This window comes from Fopius arisanus, unplaced genomic scaffold (assembly GCF_000806365.1).
Source record: "Fopius arisanus strain USDA-PBARC FA_bdor unplaced genomic scaffold, ASM80636v1 scaffold00034, whole genome shotgun sequence".
NCBI classification, from domain to species: domain Eukaryota; kingdom Metazoa; phylum Arthropoda; class Insecta; order Hymenoptera; family Braconidae; genus Fopius; species Fopius arisanus.
Genome location: NW_011887773.1, coordinates 959,631 through 983,979, shown reverse-complemented (window position 1 = coordinate 983,979; position 24,349 = coordinate 959,631). Strand labels below are relative to the sequence as shown.

General features: G+C 35.8%; 1 protein-coding gene across 4 annotated transcripts in view; it reads left to right on the top strand.

The window, feature by feature from the left end:
- LOC105266006 (uncharacterized) overlaps positions 1 to 24,349 on the top strand; it is a 250,214-nt gene that overhangs the window by 208,929 nt on the left and 16,936 nt on the right. For all 4 annotated transcript variants that reach the window (XM_011303877.1, XM_011303879.1, XM_011303878.1 and 1 more), the window contains one exon: positions 15,701 to 15,911. In XM_011303877.1, coding sequence (XP_011302179.1) covers positions 15,701 to 15,911 — 211 coding nt within the window. The remainder of the gene's footprint in view (positions 1 to 15,700; positions 15,912 to 24,349) is intronic.

The window sequence follows — 24,349 nt, the reverse complement described above, 5'->3', positions numbered from 1 at the left end:
TCTACCTTCCTCACATGCTTGGGCCATCCCCGCCCTCGTCAACCTTGCATGTGGGGAGGGATGATCTGTTTTCCACAGCTAGGCTTGAAAATAACTCCTTCACCGGTTCATTCTTTCACCCTCTTTCCTCTCGATCTTTTTTGCGTTTTTGTTTCTTTCTGCTGCGAGAATTATCGAGTAGGAAACGCTTTTAGACTGTATACGTTAATTTGACATTCTTTGAGGTTAACAAGTGGTTTATTATGGAGTAATAATTACATCGGGTTGTTTGTTTTTGGTAATCTCTCCTTCTCGACCGTTACTAGATAACATGAACCACAATGATAGTCATTTTTCAATTGGATAAACGCCACTTTATTTTTTCTTTGTTAATTTCCATCATTATTTTCTAAAATAAGTTTTTGTTTACCACGGATGTTCCGATTTTTTATCGTAAACAGCAATTTAATATCGTTGAATTTGTAAAGGATGTTAAAGTACAGTCATTAGTGTTTTGTAGTTATATTTACACTGATAGAAGAATTAGATTAAGGTTACACATCATGAAAGTAGAAACACAAAAATGAAGTTCGCCCGAGTCGAAATATCTCGAAACGCGTATGACTAATTCCTTATTGGTCAGCTCGAACCGCCAAATTCAAATTCGGCGCACAGAGTGCGCAGTAGGTCTCGTTATACCTAATTACGCAGTTAAATAGCATCAATTGAGTCGGGCGGTGACAGTTACCCAACGGTTAAGTTGAGAGGTTAGGATTCACACAGATGATGAAGGTAATAGTTATCGAATGACTAGTTGGTAATACGAGCAGGACAAAAACAGTATGTCCCTCAACTAGATGTTATCTCCAATGGTCCTCGATCCATGTCAACAGAAAAAAAGAAAACAATCAAATAAAAATCGGCTAACACTTGAATTAACTATTATTTGTTGCATTAATAACTGAATGACCGGTTCTGATCAACGAGTTAAAAAAAAATGATCAACTGAATACGTCGGGTTTCTATAACTTAAGCCTTTTATCAGTGTAGTTATTCCATAACTACAACGAGGCTCCCCGCTGCGCGCGCAGCATTCGCACTTCCCGCCTCGAATACGAAAAATTGGTGATTATATTGATTAATAAGGCATTATTAAAATAAATATACTCTTTTGTTTCATCGCATAATTTTTTCGATTTTTTTTTCAATTTTTTTTTTCAGTCAATAAGAAATAAAAATTCATGTATTATGACATTGAGAAAATATATATGTTATTGTATATTATCGTCGCAAAATGAGACGATGCCACAAAATTTTGGGTGAGGTTTTTAATGAAGAAAAATTGACATTAATCTTTAATTTATTAAATATATTAATTAACTAATGGCTTTAGCCTCAATTGTTATTAATTATCCGCGTACCTCTTTTACATATTAATATTTTCAACCTGGGTATTTTCACATTAGATGATTGCGGTTAATGTTTTAAACAATCAAGCAGAATTATCTTGAACGTCTTATGCCTGAGTGCTTAGGGTAGTGTAAAATCCGATTCCTGAGAGGTACCGACAGTTGAATTTGCCTCATGTAAATTATTTCCTAATTGTTACAAAAATGTTGATCACCTAAAATACGAATTAATAATCATTTTTGTGTTGAACTTCATAAAGAAAAAAAGTTTCTCTTAATTATCTTATTCGATCCTAATCTAAAAATTCGTTTAGGAAAATGGAAAATCCTTTTCTGAGGCGTACGGACCATTGAACCTGCTCCATGCAAATTATTTTATAATTATTGCAATCGAGTTGATGACCTTCAACACGCGTCAATGATTATTTTTGTGTTAATTTTTGTAAACAATAAAGTTAATAAAATAAGATTTAGCTAAATTATCTTATTCGATCCGAATCTGAAAATTCGTTGAGGAAAGGGTGAAATGAGATTCCTGAGTCGTAACGATCGTTGAATTTTCTCCGTGTGGATTATTTTATAATTGTTATCATGGGGTAAATAATTGAAGGATTGAGCACCCCTGGGGAGGAAGGAGTGAGATTCCTGAGTGGAGGCAGGCCACATTATTGCGGTGTACATACACCTCCGGTGTGTACATCCACAGTTGAGACTTGGTAACAGCGAAAACCAACCGGAGGGAGCAGATCCGAGTCCTCATCCGATACATACAAGAGAGAAAATAAATAAAAAACAACATCACGAGTTATGCCCCGATGTACACAACCACCGAGTCCTCACCGCCTCTGTTTATTTCCTCCTCTGTTCTCTCCGTTTTCCACATCAGTTTGCTGTTTTGTCATTTTTATCATTTCTTTTTTCTCCACCTCAAGATGCGGTTTTACCGCAATAAAAGCAACACCCGAGAGTCACAATTTAACGCCTTTGCGATGCTTCAAAAGGAGTAAATAGAGATAGTACTTGGGGTAACCGGTCATAGTGGATAACTCCATTTTGTTGGTTGATGGTGCCACTTGCTAATTGCAATGCTCACACCACCAAATGGCTCATGTTATTTTATTCCCGGAAATACAGGTTTTATCTATGGTGGGAGATTATTACGAATTATTCAGTTAATTTATCATTAGTTTCATCTTCTACCTAATGAAAATTCATTCTGAAGTCGAGGAGAGTGAGTTTCGATTTCTACTCCACCTTATTTATCATCAAATTGATCATCGCTGAGAAAATGTACATATATGCTTGCAATTAGCATATGTATTTTAAGTGTATTTACTACTTGATTATAGTCCACTCTATTTTTTATATGGTACTAGATTTATGATTATCCAATAATTTTTAGAACTTGAATTCCGAGACTTTGTTCACGACACATATTCGCGACATCTCATTATCTCATCTCATTAATTGTGTGAGGAATTACCGTGAAATTATAACTAGTGAGGATAATCCTCAGGGACGATCCGAAACGATATTTAGACCGATGAACGATCATTCACACGCTGTGACAATGACAGGTCAAGCCGAGTTAAATCAAGTACCGAGTGGAAATTGCAGTCAAGTTTAAGTCAGGATTGCATCAGGTGAGGCCTGAGAATTGATCAGGGATGGATTTGGTGACTTGATCAGAGTCGAATCAGGGATGTAAAGCTGTTTTTAATCAAGACTTGATCAGGCTCAATTGCTTCAGACTTGATCAGGCCCAATTATTCCAGACTTGATCAAGTCTCCAGCTTTGGTCTTGATCAGGCCTAATTGCTGCAGACTTGATCAAGTCTCCAGCTTTGATCTTGATCAGTCCTAATTGCTGCAGACTTGATCAAATCTTCGGCTTTGCATTTGATCGGACGCAATTGCTTTAGGCTTGATCAAGTCTCCGAATTTGGACTTGATTCAGTCGGCCAGCTTCTAATTGGATGAGACCTGCGTGATCCGCTTCAAATCAAACGTTGCAGTAATAAATTAGAACAGGTATCCGATGCTCTGTTTGATTCCATTCATTGGTTTTATTCAAGTTTTTTTGCATCATCATGGTAATACAACGTTTCATTTTTGAGATCCTTTAGTCAATTATATTAATTTCACGTGTAGAAAGATCCAGAAACATGCGATTTCTTAAATGAAACCTCTTCAGTTATTCTACGCCCTGCTCATCACCATCACGTTTCGTTTTTTGGAAGATTTGTAATTATTGTTAGCGTTACTTGGCGCGAAGTTCATATCGTCATCTTTAAATGGTATCAGTTCCTGAGGTGGTACTTCTTCGCCTATCCGTGCTGAGAATAGAAGAAACATCTGATTGAACAGCTTCGTTTATCATAATTTAGGTGAAAACATACCTTTAAATATATATAAAAGAAGTCAATGTTTTAATATGAATATTGAACTGCGTGACAAATTATTTCAATTTTTGTGAATTTGAAGAAAAAATGAGCTGGTCAAAAGTATCTTTGATACATTTCCATAACTATAAATCAATAACTATTTTCTTATCTCCCTTTTGCTGTGGAGAGTATACTGATCGAGAACAGTCGTGGGAGCTCTCGAAATTATCCCAATACTGTACCGCGACTCCGATTTTAAATGAATTTTTGATTTAATTCCATGAGACTGCTAAAGAAAATAAAATAATGTAAATATCATGACCAAATATGTACATTCTTAAAAAAATAAAAGATTTCGATACATAAATTTCTGAGCCAAGGATTTGAATTCTTGTGTGGAGAAATTTTTTTTGTCGAAAGTACATTTTTGTGTCAGTATGTATTCCTCTAGACGTATGCAAATGAAAATAATACGTGCATAAATGGAATTTTTTCAATGACCTTATAATAACGTTGCGAAAATCGGAATCAGTTTACAGTTTTTCCTCGAAGATCTTAAATTTCGCTTGAGTATTACAATAATGATCATGAATATGCCATTCACGTCGTCAAGAACTGAAAGGACTTTGACTAATTGAAATTGAATTTTACCCATCACTGATGTCAAATTTCTCAGTTGTTTCTGTATAATTCCCTTCAGAGGGATATCGTTCGACCTCAGGAATTCAGGTCCTGCGTATAGAGCTGGGAATCGGAAGTGCGTGGTTTTCCACTTGCCCACATCATCTAACGATGCTGTTGAACATTGGAATTGAAGAACTTGAGCTTTCATCATCAGCAAATACGAAGAAAACAGAGTTTTTTGAGTATGACCAAATCTCATTGTCCGATTTCCGGTATCCAAATATCCACCAAGAATTTCTTCATCACTCCTAACCAGAGCAGATGCATCATGTCTAAAACGAAATTCTTAACAATATCAATCAGTGGAATGGTGGAAAGCAAAGATGAAATACCGTCACGGTGGAGAGGATCCTTCTGACTCCAAAATGCCTGATCAGTTCGCTCTGTAGCTTCGCCCGAGTCGAAATATCTCGAAAAGCGTATGACTAATTCCTTATTGGTCAGCTCGAACCGCCAAATTCAAATTCGGCGCACAGAGTGCGCAGTAGGTCTCGTTATACCTAATTATGCAGTTAAATAGCATCAATTGAGTCGGGCGGTGACAGTTACCCAACGGTTAAGTTGAGAGGTTAGGATTCACACAGATGATGAAGGTAATAGTTATCGAATGACTAGTTGGTAATACGAGCAGGACAAAAACAGTATGTCCCTCAACTAGATGTTATCTCCAATGGTCCTCGATCCATGTCAACAGAAAAAAAGAAAACAATCAAATAAAAATCGGCTAACACTTGAATTAACTATTATTTGTTGCATTAATAACTGAATGACCGGTTCTGATCAACGAGTTAAAAAAAAATGATCAACTGAATACGTCGGGTTTCTATAACTTAAGCCTTTTATCAGTGTAGTTATTCCATAACTACAACGAGGCTCCCCGCTGCGCGCGCAGCATTCGCACTTCCCGCCTCGAATACGAAAAATTGGTGATTATATTGATTAATAAGGCATTATTAAAATTCAGCAAATTCAAGTAAATTTCCTTTCGACCACAGATATGTCAATGATTTTTATTGTTAATGTATTGACTTCTAAATAGAAAATAAACCCTCAGTAAGTTGCACCATATCTGATTGCATTCATACTGACTTTCACACTTCGTGTGAAGGAGTTAATTGAAGAGGGGGTCAACCTTATCAAGTCTAGGGTGAGAGTCATTTAGTTAAAAGATCACGAATTTTATCTTCTCAATCTTGTTGATGAAAATTGCTAGAAGGATCAGAGAAAACTGCTGGAGTTCCCATTTTGTCTCAATTAACTATAGTCCACTAATCGTATGAACTAACAATTCACTAATAAAATGTTGAAAGAAAAGAACTCGACTTACTTCTTTGGAGTTTTGTGAAAATATATTTCCGGAAGATAGACGGATAATGTTGGAGATAATGACGATGAGTCACACACACACAGAAACACACGTACGCTGGTCACCCGTTTCTGAAATATACTCGCGTGTACAGTAGTTAAGATGAATAAACGGTGCCAAGCAGACGTGCTATTTGACGTACAGAATAAATTATATCAATTTACAACTTTCAGTGATGAACTAGTTTCTACAGTTCTGGTCACATAACCACTAATCGTCAGCAGGTACACTGATAAAAGGATTAGGTTATAGAAAGCAGACATATTCGGTTGAGCATTTTTTAAAAATTCGTTAGTTCGACCGGACATTCAGTTATGAATGCAATAAATAGTTAACCCCATCTGATTTTATCGAATTTTTCTGTTGACACGAACCGAGAACCGTTTGAGCCATCTGAGCATTTGGTAATAGTCACCGAATTGCAGTTGACTCGACGCGCCATCTAGTTGAAGGTCATACTGTATTTGTCGCATTTATCAACTACCCATTCGGTAACTATTATCTCATCATAAATCTGGATCAATCCTAACCTCTTAACTGAACCATTCAATAACTGGCACCGCCCGATTCATTTGCTGCTTCTTAACTGCGTAATTAGGTAATAATTACCGAGGCCCTGGAACATTAATGTAATCCTTTTATCGGCATATGGAGCATCCGTCGGAACTATTTGTACGAGATACTAAACAATTGAGTCTAGTGTTGCAGAGAATGATTGAATTTAGCCAAAAAGTTAAATCGAATTATACCAATGACAGTTCAAGTTATAGTAAACAAATTCAAAATGGTGTCAGAGACGCATTCGAAATTGAACGATGTGGTGCCATTTAATAATAACAATTATTAGTTAAAGTGGAAATCAAAAGTCGAAGCACTAATGAAGAGAGAGGGCTCGTGAAAACTAGTTCTACTGAAAGCGGCCATGGAGACAGCCGATAGAAAAACACAGAGTACTATTATGATTTACCTAATGAAAGTGTACGCAAATATCACCGGAGGTAAGATTACCACCAAATACAGATGGGAGGCGCAGAAAATCTACCACAGGACACCAACTGGAGTAAATGAATATATGCTAGTAACAGAACTTTCCGAACAAGAGTTCACCGACGGCGAGGAGGAAGAGAAGCTGTCAACTAAATTCAAATGATATTTCAAATACTGTCCGCCGTCGGGTGCAAAAGCGTCACATAATTCGGAGTCTATGCCCACCTTCACAGTATATGTTTTCATCGTACGGGTCGGTTGTGTCAAATCTTCGGTCAAATCCAGAAACAGAATTAATGTTGAACATCGGCAACGGCTCACTTGTTCTTGAATATCGTAGACGACAGCAAGTCAAAACAACAAGTGAATAATACGATGTGACCTTGAAGACCAATAAACGCTTTAAAATTTTTTCGAATGCTATTTTTGCAATAATATGGGACACACGAAAGGCGAGTGTAGGAAGTGCAAAAATTGGAAAAGATACGAAAATAATCATAAAATACGCGAGAGCCTGGTAAATGTCTAGTTTAGCTCCACCGAACCATTCTGGATGTTTTTTTATTTGATTATATCGGTTTTCCGTCAAAGAAATTAAGATTTCCATGATGATGGTTTTTGGTGGACCTACACCATACATTTACCGAGAGCCGCAGCAGCAATGAGAAGCAACGGAAATTCTGGTATGAAGTCTACAATGCTGATGGAAAGATTAGGTTAAGTTTACACAGGCTCGGTAACTATTACCGAATTACGCAGTTAAATAGCACCAACTAAATCGGGCGGTGACAGTTACCCAGCGGTTCAGTTAAGAGGTTAGGATTGATCCAACTGGTTGATGAGGTAATAGTTACCGAATGGTTAGTTGGTAATATAAGCAGCACAAATACAGTATCTCTCTCAACTAGATGGCGCGCTGAGTCAACTGCAAATCGGTTACTGTTATTTGTTTGCATGTTATTTGTTGTCACCGAATTAAAAAAAAAATGCTCAACCGAATACGCCAGGTTTCTATAACCTAATCCTTCTAACAGTGTATCCACGTGCAGAACAATTACAATGGATGACCTGCTCTTTGACGTGTAGAATACATTGTACTCATTTACACCTGTTACTGATAAACTATTCCTACAGTTCTGGTCACATAATCCACCAATCAACACAACGAATTTTTTGTCGGAACCTTTTCTATAATTCTGAATGCAGCCTACAAAAAGGAATTAGCCATAAAATCCGTATCTGATGAAAAGAATTGTGAATCTCGAAAAGGCGAGGTAGCTATAGGTGAAATAACAGTGAGACAGAAACGTAAATTACATATCTGCTGCGCAGACTATGTTTTGATCAAGTGACTACACTGAGACAAAATTCTCTTAAAATTTAGTGTACCTTTTCACCAACGCTGGGACGTAACATGGGGTGTACAAGGAAATAGAGGGAGACACTGGACAAAATGGTATGCCTCACTCAAAAATTCGTATGTGGCACCCTAATTTTTGAGAGGCATGCACTACTTTTTCATGCGTTTCCTCCAGTTTCTCATGTGACCCTTCCGAAAAAATGAGTCAGCAGCATTTCAATTTCTCATTGATGGAGTACACTGATTTTTAGGGAAGGTTCTTACTAATTTTCAATGGAATTTTTTCTCCGTGTACATTTCATTTACCGAGGTATAGTGTCAGCGATTAAGACACGATTTATTTGTGTGTTGGCATTATTGTCACCGTTGGTTCCAACGCCATCTCCTGTAATTCTGAAAATATTGCCGAAAGACATTCTTGAGAGATTGAAGGGAGATTTTCTTTGTCCTGTTGGCTGAAGAATTAGTGTTTTGACAAAAAATGAACTTAGTAAACTTAATTATTAAATTTTATACTGGTGACTCGCAAAACTAACTGAACAGTCATATTTATATTTACATTCATTCGACATGTAAACAATGAAAAATGCGTGAAATCAGTGAAGAGAAGAACGGATGAAAAGAGCCATCGTCCGTAAAATTAAAACAGGGGTTAAATTAATTGGTTTCTCATCCAATTGGTCTCTCTCCTCTCTCCATTCAAAGTTTCTCTATCATCCCGTGAAAATGTAGAGCCGGCAAAATGGTTAACCGAGGACCAGGAGAATGGAAAATACGCCCAGCGCAATCCGGACGAACACCTTTTTTCATTCTCCCTCTGTATTTCTCTTTTTTTATTTTTATTATTTTTTCATTGTACTCTGCAGTCTGCGTTCGGAGAGACGTCCCTGAAATACAAGTGATGAGAGAATAAACGCGGATGTAGAGAGAAATAGGAGTTGAAATTAAATTTACGCAGTGGGAATTTTTTTTCCGCTGTATCTGCACGAAAAACTCAATTTTCCTCCCGAAATTGGCAAAAGAAATTGTTTTAAAAGATATTGGAAATAATCAATAGTTTCAAGATCGGTTATTTGAATTTCGAGGATTGGTGCTGGTGAAGATTGACTTGTTACAAAAATTCAAAATTTTTTATTTACACCTAAACATTAGTATTAATTTACAATAAATTTATTATAAAAGACGTTTATGCCATGGCGGCCGGTAAAACGGGTTTCTAACCTTGCTGCACTCGGATAAAAACGCGAATTCGATTACAACGATAGAAAATAGCCTCATTATCATTATGACTGTTTCTGATTCACTTTTTCCGTCCTAGGCGTGAAAAATACTATTTCACTACTATTATTTATGAAAAATTAGTTTTTCCGATTAGAAATGACGGGAGACGGACATCGATTTCTTGGGGATTTATAATATCATCATTTCATAAATTTCTACACCGACGTGACTTTTTTCACGAGGAATTGGAGAAATACTCTCGGACGATGAACACTGCCTGTCGCTTTCATGTTTCAAATAAGAAATGGAAGAAAGTGGAGCGACACGAAATGAATAAAAATAAATACAAAACACTTTAACCATTTGAGGATTTAATTTTTATAAATTTCTTTTTCGGACATGCGGATGCGATTTCTTGCCAATCAACTCGTCTATAAAAAAGATGTGACAGGTGGATCGTAAAATTGATTGGGATCCGGCCTTCTTCATATTTTTCCCCTAGAATCCTGAGAATGATCCACTAGATTTTAGCGTGATAATTAATTAAACCAATTAATTACGGGGATACTAATTGTGTACGAACACGGTGTGATTAAAAAATCGAGTAGTTAGACTAAACGAAAGCTCAGAATGTTTGACATGTGAGTAATTAGGTGTTGAATGTGTGTTACGTTCCTATAATTGATAATCCGTGTTTATTTTGCGAGATGCAATTAATTTACTATATATTGTAGGATATGGAGTCGCAAGAAAAATATTTTCTTTTTACGTAACGAGACCGAACGCGCGCTCAGCGCGCCGTTTGATTCCGTGGTGTTGATGATGACGTAGCCAATTGACCAATGAGAAATAGGGTTACGAGTGAAAAGTCTTACGCATGAAGTTAGCCAATCTTACTCTCGCCCAACTTAATTTTGGTGTATCACCTTTTATAGATAGGATTGAACTCCCACGATTGTTATTCTTCTCCGAGACCAAATTAACAACAATTATCGACGATCGCAATTCAAATAGAATGATAAGGATTAGCGGCTGTAATTGGTGTCATCGTAAAATAAAAATATCACATTGAACCCTAGTGGATTCCGGGGATTCTATAGAGAAAAAAAAAACTACTAGATTGAGAGGGATCGTCTTATCGTCTATCACGCAGAGAGAATTGACTATGAAAATCATCTAAAAATTCACTCATCTGGTGACTTTTTATCTCTTTGTTTAAACCTTTGTATTGAGTGGTTTCACCGTGAATTTCTATTGGTTAGGGGTGAATATAAACCCAACCCTCAACACATACAACCACAATTCTGTTCCGGGGAATTTAATTAGATCGCCTTCATGAAAAACGAACGTCACCGCACATTGGTGATGTTCCTGTGGTACTTTATACCTGTCTCACTTCAACCTGGGCTTTATCCCCTGCGGCTTTTTCGATCAGAACAAATTGACGGCTTCTCGACGTCCATTCTTCGCTTCCAATGTTCACGTAACAATTTGTTTTCCCCTTTTTTACTCATTTTTTCATTTTCCTCCCGTCAATTTTTTTCGCTATCTCAACTAACGAAATTCCAACCCGATTTTTCAGTTGCGATGAATTGCAACTAAAAATAACTAAAAATCGCTTCCGGACAATATCTGTATATTTCTTTACCTTTGAAACACTTGATAAAATCTAGACAAAAAAATTGAATTTTTTATTTAGTCAGTTATTCGGTTTTGTCTTCTTTTTTTAGTTCTGTCTATTATTTAATTCCATAGATGTCCAAGTTTTACCAATTTCCCACAAGCCAGAAAACCCATAACGCACTTGTTGTGTAATATACTATTGTCTATCAAGTGTAAAGATCTCTCAACCCCAATTATTATTTCTGCTGAGAGAAAGTTCAATGATTGAAAAAGAGAATGTAATTATTCATTAGTTTTAAGGTAATGAAAGTAAAAAAAAAATACTTGGAAGAAGTACTTTTTTAAATTAAATTTTAATTAAAGGGAGATATCGATATTATTTTCTGTTACAACTTTTTTTCCAGAACAAATTGATAATTGATACAAAAAATGTGAAGGAAGAAATTCCATCTGTCGTAGTTTCCGGGATATTATTGCCAAACTATCTTTCACGCTATTTCAAAATAATTTAACCAAATATAAAGAAAAATTTGGATAATAAATGTTCATGACATGTGCTACGATAATCAAGGTTACATTTCCACTTTATGCGGTTTTGTACGAGAGTAAACACTTTATTCGTTAGAATTTATGGCATGAGTTGAAATAACTTTTACTTTTTTTTGCGGAGGGAGTAATACATATGGTGACATTGTTGGGAGATATGACGACGTGTTTTCACGGCTAACGAGGTGGGATTTAATTCACCCAGATTTATTGTTTCGTGAGGATAACATTACACCAAAGATATTTCACATCATCAAGTGAATTTACCATTTTAATCGTGAAAAATGCTGTGAATTCATCACAGAATTTACGAAAACTAGAATTAATTCCTGATTTCTTCCGAATTCGAATAATCAATTCACTTTTGATTTACGGCGATAGACCCGCATTGCATATCGATTCCATCGATTTAACTAGTTAAGTGAAAACACGACAATTACTCAATTACTCATTGGACAATTTGTCAGTTGTCAGTGCGGCTTATCATTCTTAACGATGTGCAAGTTGCTCGTGCATTGATCACTATTGCATCTCGTTGCTAATAGTTAAACAACCAAAGGCTTGTTCAAATGTAGCGCATAACAGAGTGAAAACCAATGTCGATTCAATTATGAAATTTCTGGCATTGAGATCCATTGTACCGTGTACACCCGTTGCATTCAATGCTGTGTAATTAGTGTCACGTAATGATTGTGGGTATTCAGGTATTTAATCTGCAATGCGACGTTCAGGTGTGTTACTATTGTTGAATTAATGATTTTCGGCGCATGTTCGAGGATGAATGACAATTATGTGTAATGGCGAGAGTCCGGGGTAATATGGATAAATTTTTATTTAAATTGGTATGGCGGTTATAGGTTTGACGAATGTCTTTGAGGGATCACCAAATGACTATCCGAAATTATGAGCTACTTTTGAAAATTCTGCAATTATTATCAATTATTATTAATAATGCGTTAAAAGATTTTTGTTTTTATTTCTTAACAAAATAATAACTTTAGTCTAAAAAAATCCCTGAAGCGGAGGAAATTAGAATTTTAAGCCCATTCGATGATGGATATTGTTATTAACAATCACTTGCATTAGTAACATTTTTTTAATTGTTTGAGAATCACCATATGACAGTAACAGAAAAATTCATCTTCATTTATTGATAAATTTATTTATTCATAAATAATCTCTTCTCTTCGACTCCAGAATCTCGTCCTACTAAATTTTTTATTTAATTATCGCGTCTCCATGCATTTGTTAGGTAAAATCGGTTGCAAAGAACAGTAAACAATCAGTCTGACAGAAGCTATGATTTTTATTCAAAGCAATGATTGTTGAAGAGAGTATTCACTTGTTCGAGACGTGAATCATTAAGAAAAAATAATGAAATTCCAAACGACTTAATTTATTGAATCACCTCGATATGGTGATCGTTCATAGAATCTCTATTTATTATTTTCAAATCATAAATAAATGATTTTCTGAAAAAATGTTCCATGGTAGTGAGGATTAAGTCAGTTAGTGTTAAAACTCACATAAAAGTTTATTTATTTATTTAAGTTTAGCCATAAAATAGCAATTAGTATCGAAATTTTTTTTTTATTAATTTTTGCGTTAATTATGACATGCCACATTGATGCTAATATCCCGACAACTTTTTCTAGAGCGGAGTAATATTAATAATATATTCTAATTATATAATAATAATAATAATAATAATAATATGATATTTAAGTTTATTTGGATAGAGAGCATTTTACGTATCAAGATGTGTATTTTGAAAAACAAAATTGAAATCCGATGAACAGTTGAGGAACTATCGAGGAATCTATTGTTCAATCAATCAAATATCTCAGAAATCATCCATCCGATGATGCCCATCTAAAAATGTAGCCTGAAAGATCATCAGAGCTTATAATCATACGCAATTTATTCTTTTATATTTTACGGTACTTGAAGGACTTTGTTTACACTGTATGAGATGTCATGTCTTCATTCTGATACGCGTAAAAATCGTTGGGTCCGACGATAGTTTGGAATTGTTGGAGTAATGACCGGTGAATTACTGTCTGGTTTCTACACTCAATGTTAATACCGGCACACAATAAAGATAGACGTAAAACCACCGACTAGGGGGTTGTAAAGCTAGAAATAAATTAAAGTTAACGAAGTGTAGATCAAATTATGGTTTAAGGCCCAGCTTCCCCCACATCTAGTAATTCTTTTTCACTAGAATCCCCAGAATTCCATGGATGTTATTGCAATAATTTCCTCTTACGGGGGTACTCATTACGGCCAGTAATCTGCATGAAAAGTTCAAATTTTAGGACGGAAAGAAAAGTCATAATTTAATCATTTTTTAATATTGTGATAAAATATAATTAATTAGGTCAGAGAGGAGAATGAGAATCGAGAGAGTTCCATTGTAAAATAAAATATCCTTGTTTTCCATTGTCCATTGGACAATATTTAGAAATTGTCAAAATGGCGGCCAAACACACACTCTTATTTTTCCTTATTCCTGTTTCCACACGCCATTAGTATTCCCATAAACACAAGCTATGTCTTAAAAATCTAGTTTTTCCTGCGGATTCTAGCAAAAAAAATTGAAAAAAAAACCATTAGATCTAAAGAAGACCGGGGCTTGAATATTATGTCATTAGTGGAGTGATAATATTCAATAAATAGAGCAGTTGATTAACATTTCTCCTCACCGATTTAAACTTGAATATAATCAAACGCCAGAAAAATCGCCTGAGGAAAAATCGACTTCACATTCGTTGAAAGTAATATACACCGATAATTGGATTAATATATAATAGCAGTCGTCACAAATGATCATTACGTGAGGGTAATTATCGGCGGAATATCGAAGATCGATTGGAAAGTCGTAAATGACTTTTATGTAATTGTAATGACCACCGATTTCGGACGCAATGGCGTTTTAAGTCGCATTGAAATTCGATTTGGAATCGCAAAATTCAATTTCCGAAGGGTAATTTACATAAACATTTTTTTGTTTACATACTCAATGTCTGACCACTCATGTACCTCCACCACTCCACATGTATTGGCACCCGTTGGTTCGTGTTAACGTGCGACGATATAATCGTAAATTGCCACCCGTGATGTTGATCGGTTCCAAAAGGAAAGTAATACCTTAGTCCATTGAGAGGAATAAAAGGGACAGAAAATCAGTCTGAAGGATCAAGGACCGGTCGAGGTTCGATCATGAGATTCACGAGTTGCCGTCGGAGGGATTCCTTTACCGGTCACGATCCTTTCTCAATTACTGACTGTTGTTATTGGCTCTTTCTCATTTCCCCTCTTCTTTCCCTTCCCCAATGGCAATGGTGAATACACCTCACTGCGAATTATCGCATTTCATAAATCGCTAGCTGACTGCCCACTGTTACCCCCGATCGTTGAGGAAATCGATGACCCGGAAAAACAACGGTTACATTTCCTCTCGGGGTTGTACACGAACAAAAAAATATATACTTTAAATAAATATATTAAGGCCCGCATAGACTATGTATCGAAGGTGATCTGCTCTTTAAATTCAATCTTATTAGTCTAAAATATATTAAAATTTGGGTTTAAATTTGCGTGGCTCATTACTCGGGTGATTAAAAAAACATGATGAGAACGAGCAGGCGACCGCAGTTATGCGCAGTTATGAGTTATTGAAATGTATGGGTATAATTTTTTGCTATCAATAAATTGATGATGATCTTCCGAATGGTTTTTACGATATGGTTTTTCTTATTAGGTCGGATCTGTTAAGAATGTTGAATGTTGTACATATTAAGAATGTATTAGACTAAAATTTTCAGATAAGAAAACGAATTAGATCTTGTTCATTCTGAGATATTCCACAAAATCATTTTGCACTAAAAATATCTCCGCAGCTAATCGTTCAATTAAGTGTTTTTCCAATGGAAAATCTCGTTCAAATTTGAAGTTAATAATTAGATTTTTGGGCGGGTGAGAGGGTGAAATAGATGACGAATAACGATTTAAACTGAAAAATAAAAAAGTCTGACAAACATGAGATTATTATGCAATAAATGAACTTAAATAGTGGTAATGGATAAGTGGGATAAAATGGAGAATAAAACAATTCAATTGCACTGTTTATTTTTTTCAGGTTGCAACGAGACCTTGGAGTCCGGATCAAGGGAAGACACGAGAGATGACAAAGCTGTGCAACCACAAGAGGAAACTTTTGTTGCCAGCAGCAGCGGCTAGTCCGGTTGCCTCCTGTACACCAGTTGTATCTTCCACTATTCTACCAGCACCGGGACCACCAATTCATGCTAGTGCTGATTCACCAACTTCAACCGATAAGTTGAAGAAAGGTAATTAAACATTCACTAACAAATTCTTCAGAATCTACTTCTATCCAGATAAAATTTTTCTTGTCCTTGTCTTCTCCAGCGTCTCCATTCTGCCCAATACTCAATTACCCACATACTCTAGGACCATTGATCACGTCCTACCATAATCAATCCACCAATCCACCAAAATTTAAACCCCCAAAAGTCATTGGTAGCTGGAGTCTCCATCAGTAGATATCAAGGCATTGGCAGCAGAATCATCCCGACATTTATCAATTGGCAGCATGTGCCAACTTTTATTGGAGGAAGACCAAAAGTTTCACTCCAGCGGATGTCGCCCAGTCCCTCTCCTCGAGTAATCACTAGAAAAAGTTGTGTGGAGGTAAAAAAAAAAAGGTGAACTGGAGTGGTTGGGGCATTAACGAAGAGTCAGATCGTTGGGGGCCATTGCAGTCGGGGGTAATCGCAGTGGTAGTGGTCTGAATAGTGTGGTAGTTCACAGCAGCTTTTCATCCCCCACATCTCCCTCTCTCAACTTCCGCTTCCGACCGCTGCAACCACCCAATCGCCAATGGCATTAAACCGGAATGATATACAACCCGAGTCAGGGTATTACCGGTATCCACTGCTTTTTCATTCACTCTCATCCCATTATTGAAAATAAAAAATTCGTCAGGAAAGAGAATACATTGTACTCAAAAGAAAAACATTAAAGTGATAAAAGAATTCATCTGATGGTACGTTATCAACTATTTTTTATGGTCCCATTGGGTCAGATACTGATTCCTTGCAATTAGCAGTTAATACTGTTAATATGGGAAGATTATAACAACAAATATTGATAAGCATTGCAAGATCACCCCCAGAAAGAAAACGTACGAACTGAAAAAAAAAATTTAAGTAATAAATAAATTTGATTTATGGTGCATTATGAGCGATTTTTTATGAGCGGACTACATAATCAAATGCAATAATTGCAATTAGCATACATATTGTTGAATATTGTAGCTTTACCCCATTGTTGAGAAAAACATATTTAAAAAATTACTATCCAATTTGACAAAATTGAAATGGCGGAATGAAAATAGAACATTCATTTTCTATAGACAAACCACTATAATTAGACAGACAGGATAAAGAAAAAAAAGCTGGAGAACAATTGTGATTTAATGGTTTCATGACATCGGACTAGGTTTCCGATTAGTTTTGCTTTGTCTCTAAATATTCGAATTTTCAATTTTCAACTCTCCGTATATTTTTCCCGTTTTATTCTCTCTGCTATTTTTATTTGTGTTGTTTATGATGTGAGTTATTCGTGAGTTTACCGACTGTTTTGACATTGTTTAAAATGGGGGGTGAGTAAATTCAATGAAAAACAACGCCTGTGACGCGTGATAATGTAAGAAAAGGAGTGTGAAGCCAAAAAATAAAAAATGAAAGTAAAATAGAGGGAAGAAAAGCTCTTGTTACTTATACTCCAGCTTTTCCCTCCTACAAAGTCAAACACGTGTGTATTGCGAAAAAGGGGGACTCGTATTTTCACCTTTTAGTTAAGGAGCTTTGAAAGTAAAGAGAAGCCTCTTGGGTTTTTTTACTCTCTTTCTTCAAATTCATTTGGGATAAAGGAGAAATGTCGAGTGGAAAAAATATATAAATGTAATGTATTCAAACAATTTTTAACTCAAGTTCGTCATGATGTCTTTCAATACTACCACATAAATACAAAAAGTCTTCCACTTTCTCTTTTATTGAGTCGCCTGAAACAGCATTTTAAATAATTTCCTTCAGAATTTCATTTCTCCTGGAATCCAATGGTTGAATGCCGGAATAAATTAATTTAGTGTAGCCTCAGGCAATTATTTATTCAGTTCTGGAATGTCGAAGATTTACGAGAAACTTTTTGTTAGCAATTATGAAAATGATGAAATGAAAATCATTTTTCAAGATTTGTTACTGCATAATTAGATAAAGTGTTTGGAAGATTGAAGTTAGAATCAATAACTAATTACTTTGATAAATAATGAACTAATGATAAATGATGACGAGGTTAAAATAAATCTTAATTACTTTCGAATTTATTCAATTTGAATCGATTGGATTGGAATAATTTTTTAATTATTCTATTTACAAAGAATATAAATGAGAAACATTTATTCAGAGGAGGTGGGGGTAATATGGATACCTGAAGTAAAACATATAGCCATTAAAAATATTTCTATTCGTATTTTTAAACATTTCTTAATGTTTAAATAAACATAAATTGGTTAATGAAGTATTTAGCAATTTGTCGATTGATAGACTTCCAAGTGGGGGTCTCTAAAAAAGCAGTCAAAAATGGAAAAATAAAGTATTAAGGATGTTTAACTGTTCAAGTGAGCAACCGTGTCGGACAATCAAATTAGAAAAATTCAAATAAATCATTCACGATATAAATAATTTTGTCCGTTAATTTATGAGCCTCGTGGCAGACTTTCCGGTTCGAATTATGAAGAAATATGGAAAATGTTTGTAAACACTGGCGTATGATTGACCACTGTAGTAACGCAATCCCTGTTTCATCGTCATCTACCTTGCCGACATTGCTCAGCTGTAAGAGCATCGTTGTCAATATTTTACAATCGTCATGGCGGCCACTTTTTTCAGATCTTTTTGAAAATCAATCACAAATCTCTCGCGTATTGTATCGGCTACCCCCTTATTTTTCTCGCCGGCAAAATATTCCCCATACTGTCAATTAAATGAATTAATTTTTTCAATGATTTTATATTGAGTGCATATCCTGTATTACCGACGGATCTTTTCACTAATTATTATCTCACTAATATGGATGGATCGGGGGATCGAAAATGTGACGTACGTATGGTTCATACTCCTAGTTATTATATAAAAAAATGTAGACTGTATTGAAGATTGTCGGTATCGGTTAAATGTCCTTAATAATGCGCGTCATTTAATCTAGGTAAAATTCTAATTTGTTCGGTTTCAATAATATTTGTTTATATTAAACTTATTACATCGTTGAACAATGAAAAAAATTATTTTTATCGAAACCATCAATCCAGATGGCACGGTCGTATTAAATAATATATAAAAAATCGATACGATATTTCAATTTGATACATAATTCCCCTGACGGAATAAATTACTGCCAGAGGAATAAAAAATGTTTGAAAGAGGCATTCGAGCGGATTTTGTCGAAAAAATTTGACATTTTCACAGGATCCGTATTCATCACTCCTCCATCCAATAATTTTTCATCACAGGATAACGAAGAAAAATAGGACGCAAGGCTGAGAGAATACCTAAGAAAGATAGTGAACAAAGAAGGAATGGATAAAGAAGTTGGGGGGGTGAGGGGGAGGGGGGGGGGGAGATATTAAATTTCCGGGCGAACGGTATTAAACTTTCATCGCGTCATAACGTTATTACGGTCGGAGAGTAGAGGGCAGAGAGAAGGAAAAGATCGTAAGAAGTGGAGGAAACAGTGGAATGGGAGGTGGAAAGTGGGTGGATGTGGCACCCTCACACCCCAAAACTTTGCCAAGAAGAAGTCTCAAATGCAGAACCCGGAATTTCTCAAACCTCTTGCCATTCCTCCAACACTTTCTTGACTAAAAGTCATTCTGTATCCACCCCCTCCCACCCTACCTTTCCCTCTTTATTTCTCTCATTATATCAACGCCCCCTTCCTCTTTCCTGTCTTTCTCATCTTCCGGTTGACTTCTTACTACTAGTATAACCTCGTTTCAGACCATTCCACATCGCGACCTTTCTTAGTCGCTTCTGATAACTGCAGATTGAATAGCCACCCACGTCTCAGATAATGGATACTTCGATCAACGGAAATCCAATTGGTTATTTTTTTTTTTACCCCATCTGCTTCCCCCCATTCGCGGTAATTGAGTATGTTGTGCTGAATGGAATTCAGTGGTAGGAAATTACTCATCATTTCTTTTTTCATCCGTTTTTCCTCATGAGAAAATTCATTTCATGAAGAATTATCGATATTTCTCTGTTTTTTTATCATAATTTTTATTTATTTCTTTTTTAATGATTTTTGCAAAATAGTTACAGGAACTTTTGGGCATTCAATTTAAAAGCATTGAAATGTTGTGGAATTATTGAAAAATTTTATGAATAGTGTCAATTTGCTTGGATCTGAACAAATTTCACACAAATCGAGAAAATCTTTCGCTCTCTTTATCATCGAATTTGGCATTATATTATTGTTACATTCAATCTAATTTAGCATTTAATTGATATATTGCTTATTTTGATTTTTCTTAATTATTCAAAAAGTTGAGTTAACCTATTTATTGCCGGGTAAAAAAAAATTGTAATCGAATTTTCCAAAAATTTCTGGAAAACTTTTCAGAAAATTTTTTTTATGAAACACCAAAAAATCAGAAATCAAAATAATTTTATTTTTTGGAAAGATTCTGAAAAATTTAGGAAAAAACAAAAAAAAAATAATAAATAATAAATTTAAATAGGATTTTTTTTTTTATAATTTTATAAAACAGTATAATTAAAAGAAAAAATTATATTCGCAAAAATTTCTAGAAAATTATAAAAAAAATTTTCAAAACGAATTTTTGAAAAGTTTTCCAGAAATTTTTTGAAAATTTGGAAAAACTATTTCGATTACAATTTTTTTTACCCGGGTTTCTTCAACAAAAATAATGACAACAACAACAACGACAATAATAATAATAACAACAACAATAATAATAGTAAATTATTAAATAATCATGGAGCCATTTTTATTCCAATTCAACGGAATCCTTAATAAAACAGGAATTTCACAAATAAAAATCATCTCACAAAGCCATCCAATTAAATTTACTGAAATATCCAAAGCTCACAATAATAATTATAAAATTATTTAATAACACAGATGTATTTTCATTGCAATTATAGTTTGAAAGTCCGAAGTGAGATTGCTCGGATGCATTAATTAGTGTTTCAATTCGCGTATTCACAGATTCGATTAAACCCTGTAAGGTTAAACTCCCCCTTTTCCCCTGGTCACAGTGAAACAGTTTAAAGTGCAGAGTGTGTAAACCCATTCTACTCTCTAGTACACTAGAGTTGCCCCAACAATGTTGTAACTACCTTACGCCATCCTCTGAATTGCTTTAATTTTCTCCAAGCCGGACCGCTCTCCCGGCGGTATTTTACTCTTGCGGGGAAAGGTTATTTCGCTTTATTGCTAAATACCGGTAATTACCTTAAACGGCGTTAATTCAATCGAAAACTCCCTGGAAGAATAGTATTGGATTACGCTGAAAATCGCCATTAGCGTTCTCGTGCTCAATTCTATTAAAATTTTTAACTCCAGTGCAATCCCCCGTTGAATTATTTCATTAACGCGAATACTTGCGCTAAATACGTCGAATATTCCCCCTTTTTTTTCAATGGCTTAATTTTTACTCGTTGGTACACTGGGAGATAAATAAACTGGAAACTGGAATCCGTGGGCTTCGTTCCAGGGGATATCTCTCTTATTGCGTAATTAAGTAGAATAATTCAATTGAATGTTTTCGCTAATTAAACGTTGGAATGGGGGGTGACAGCTCGACCGAGAATCGGTGATTCCACGTGTTTTTTTTTTCCGACGTTACTCAACACACCAGGAGATATTTCTCAGAATTTTAGTCTTTCATTGGAATTTTCAATGGTGTGAAATTTAACATTCATTTTTAAAATTGTTACACTGAAAATAGATCAAGCCTGTATATACCTGACTGAAGTTCGTCGTTACTTGATTATTGCTAACAATTTGATCATTCTTGGATCAATTTTTAACCTCTTAAGAGTGACTTTTTAAATAAACGGGTGAAAATCAATAAAAATTCTCAATTCAAGAATGAAAAAGATCAATGAAAAATCAAGTCAATGTATACAAAAATGAAATCAATCTTAAGACACGAATGGACCATCTATTGGACGTCATCTTTTGTTTAAATTTTATCTTTTTAGCCTAAAATAAAAAAAAATAAAATGAGATCAAATTTGTGTGGCGGGAAGCACTTGAATGGACATTAAAAACTAATGAAAAAAAAGAGGAAAAATTATTGAAGCGCGCAAAAGAGCGATATTGTTTAAAATGGATCCACCAATTTTGCTAAAAAATAAACAAAAATACGTAATATTTATTTATTCATACGCACTTGATGTGGAAATGCCCACAAACCGGAAAAAAAACCCAGAAATGTCTGGAAATTACCCGTCCAAACAAACAGCCCCTCTTGTAGAGAGTCGATTAGCCACCCCCTAGCCCTCTATATTTTCATCATTCCGATCGTTAAAATCCCAGAAAAAAAACTTCTCCGAGAGATTTATCAGCGGCCGTTACAACTTTTTAATTACACCCCCCTAAAACCCCCGCATGTGCGACTTTTATCGATTCCCTCGCAATATTGTCGGTGGGTTTGTTAAAATATACGCACCCCAGGTTCTCACTTTTAACGTCAGCTTTGTTTCGTGTTACGCTCGACAGAGCGACAGTGTTTATGGTGTTTTATGGTCCCGTTTCAACTTTGTCATGGCCCCTCCCACTGGAGGGATTGGAGGAGTGAACTCTGTACTCCACCGGTTCAATTCCAATTTTCCAACGATATAAAAACCAGCCGAACCGCGTACAACCATATAGGTTTTTTAAAAAAAGTGGAAGAGAAAAAAAGAATTGACACCGGCAAAATGTGCATGGTTTTTTTTTTTCCATCCTCTCGGTGCTTTTAACCCCTTCAACTCTCCACGAGCACCACCGGACTAAAATAAAAGCATACGGCTATGGAAAGCGGTTTATGTGCTTTTTATGGCTACAGTTGGCACACCAACCGCTGTGAAAGCTGTGGTGAAGCAAATTCTGGCATTTTAGGATTTGAAACAAAGGTACCTTTCCAGAAAAAAAAACTCCTCCAACTTTCCAGTTGTTCTGCAAAAAAAAACCCTTTACATTCATTACGTCAAAACATTCTCCTGAAATTCTCCCAAACTCTTCAAATTCAATCACTCGCGCTCAACCCTTCAATAAAAACCCTTCATACTGGATTAATCATTAAATTCACCATTCTCCCCAATCAGAATTGATGGTACCATCATTTAATATTGATAAACCAAATATTATTTCAAAATATTATAAGACAAAATGTTATTAATGTTATGGAAATTTCCTGGAAATAATTGTGGTATTATATTTTATTATTTTTACTATTCATTTAGCGGTGGGACTAGTATAGGCGTTTGTGCAATATTAAAATTTACACATATTTACATTTGTGTGTGTGTGTGTGCGTTTACGGGTTTTGACTTGTAAATCAAAAGAAGGAAAGGAATGGGCAAGTGATTAATTTTCTTATTTGAGGCTGCAGTATTTTTTGAAGTTTTATTCGTGATATTTTGTGTTGTGAGATTTTAATCTGTAGAATTTTGTCTTGTAATTTTTTTTTAGTGTAATTTTTAAATACTCAAGGGTATAATCTTATTGATATTATCGCAAAGATGAAAGAGTGTCATCTTATCATGGGCCTTTTTTTTTATCATCATTCAGGGAAGAATGAATCCATGAAGCTGCCCTCGTTATCGGATCTCCTTTGTCGATTGTCCGTTTATTCTCGCTCTATTCTGCGTCCTCCTTGAAGCTGCGGGTTGAAAAGAGGGAAAAAAGGGGAAAAAGGGGGTAGAAAAGCTCAAGCCGCTGGAGTATACTCAACTTTCAACGCTGGGGATAGCCTTTGGGGCTTGGGATTTTACGGTGGGCACTTCTAGTCAGAAAAGCCGTTGCACTTTTCCTTCCTGTCCTCTCTCTCCTCTTCAATCTTCCCTCCTACCTCTGGTTTAAAAAAAAAAAAATTCACTGTCCCATTCTGCTACTCTGCGCACAACTTGCCGGTTTGAAGAGAGGAGACCAATCAGCCAGCTCGTGTCTTCTTATCGCACCCAAGCGATCAATAAGTCCCGGGAGGTAGAGAAGGAATTCCTGAAACACTAGTGAGTGCCAGCGCGTCACTCTCAGTTTGTGGTGGTAAAATCGGGGGTTTGAGGGGCAATGAGCACCAAGTGGGGGGGGGGGGGGGGGCGAGGGGGAAGAGGGTGGATTTAATGGCAGAGCTCAGTGGGAAAACGGCTCTCCAGCAACGAACAGCTGATAGAGGTTAATTTTGTACGAGAATATGAGAACTATTGAGGCTCATGAAGTGGTTTGAGTTTAGGATGAAATTTAGCACAGGGGGAGGGGTGAGGGAGATGGGGAGGAGGGGGTGGATTGGAGTGGGTTGTTCCATTTTCCCATTCTTTGTCCGGTTTTGATTCCTGCGCCGGTGGCTTTCTGCGCGTTTATTCCCCTCTGTCCCTCGGGCTCTCCTTTTTCCAATGTGCGACTGCGCAATTGAGAATTTCAATTGACATGAAACTCTACTTGTTCCGGGATGTAACGGGAATTTTTATTCACCCGG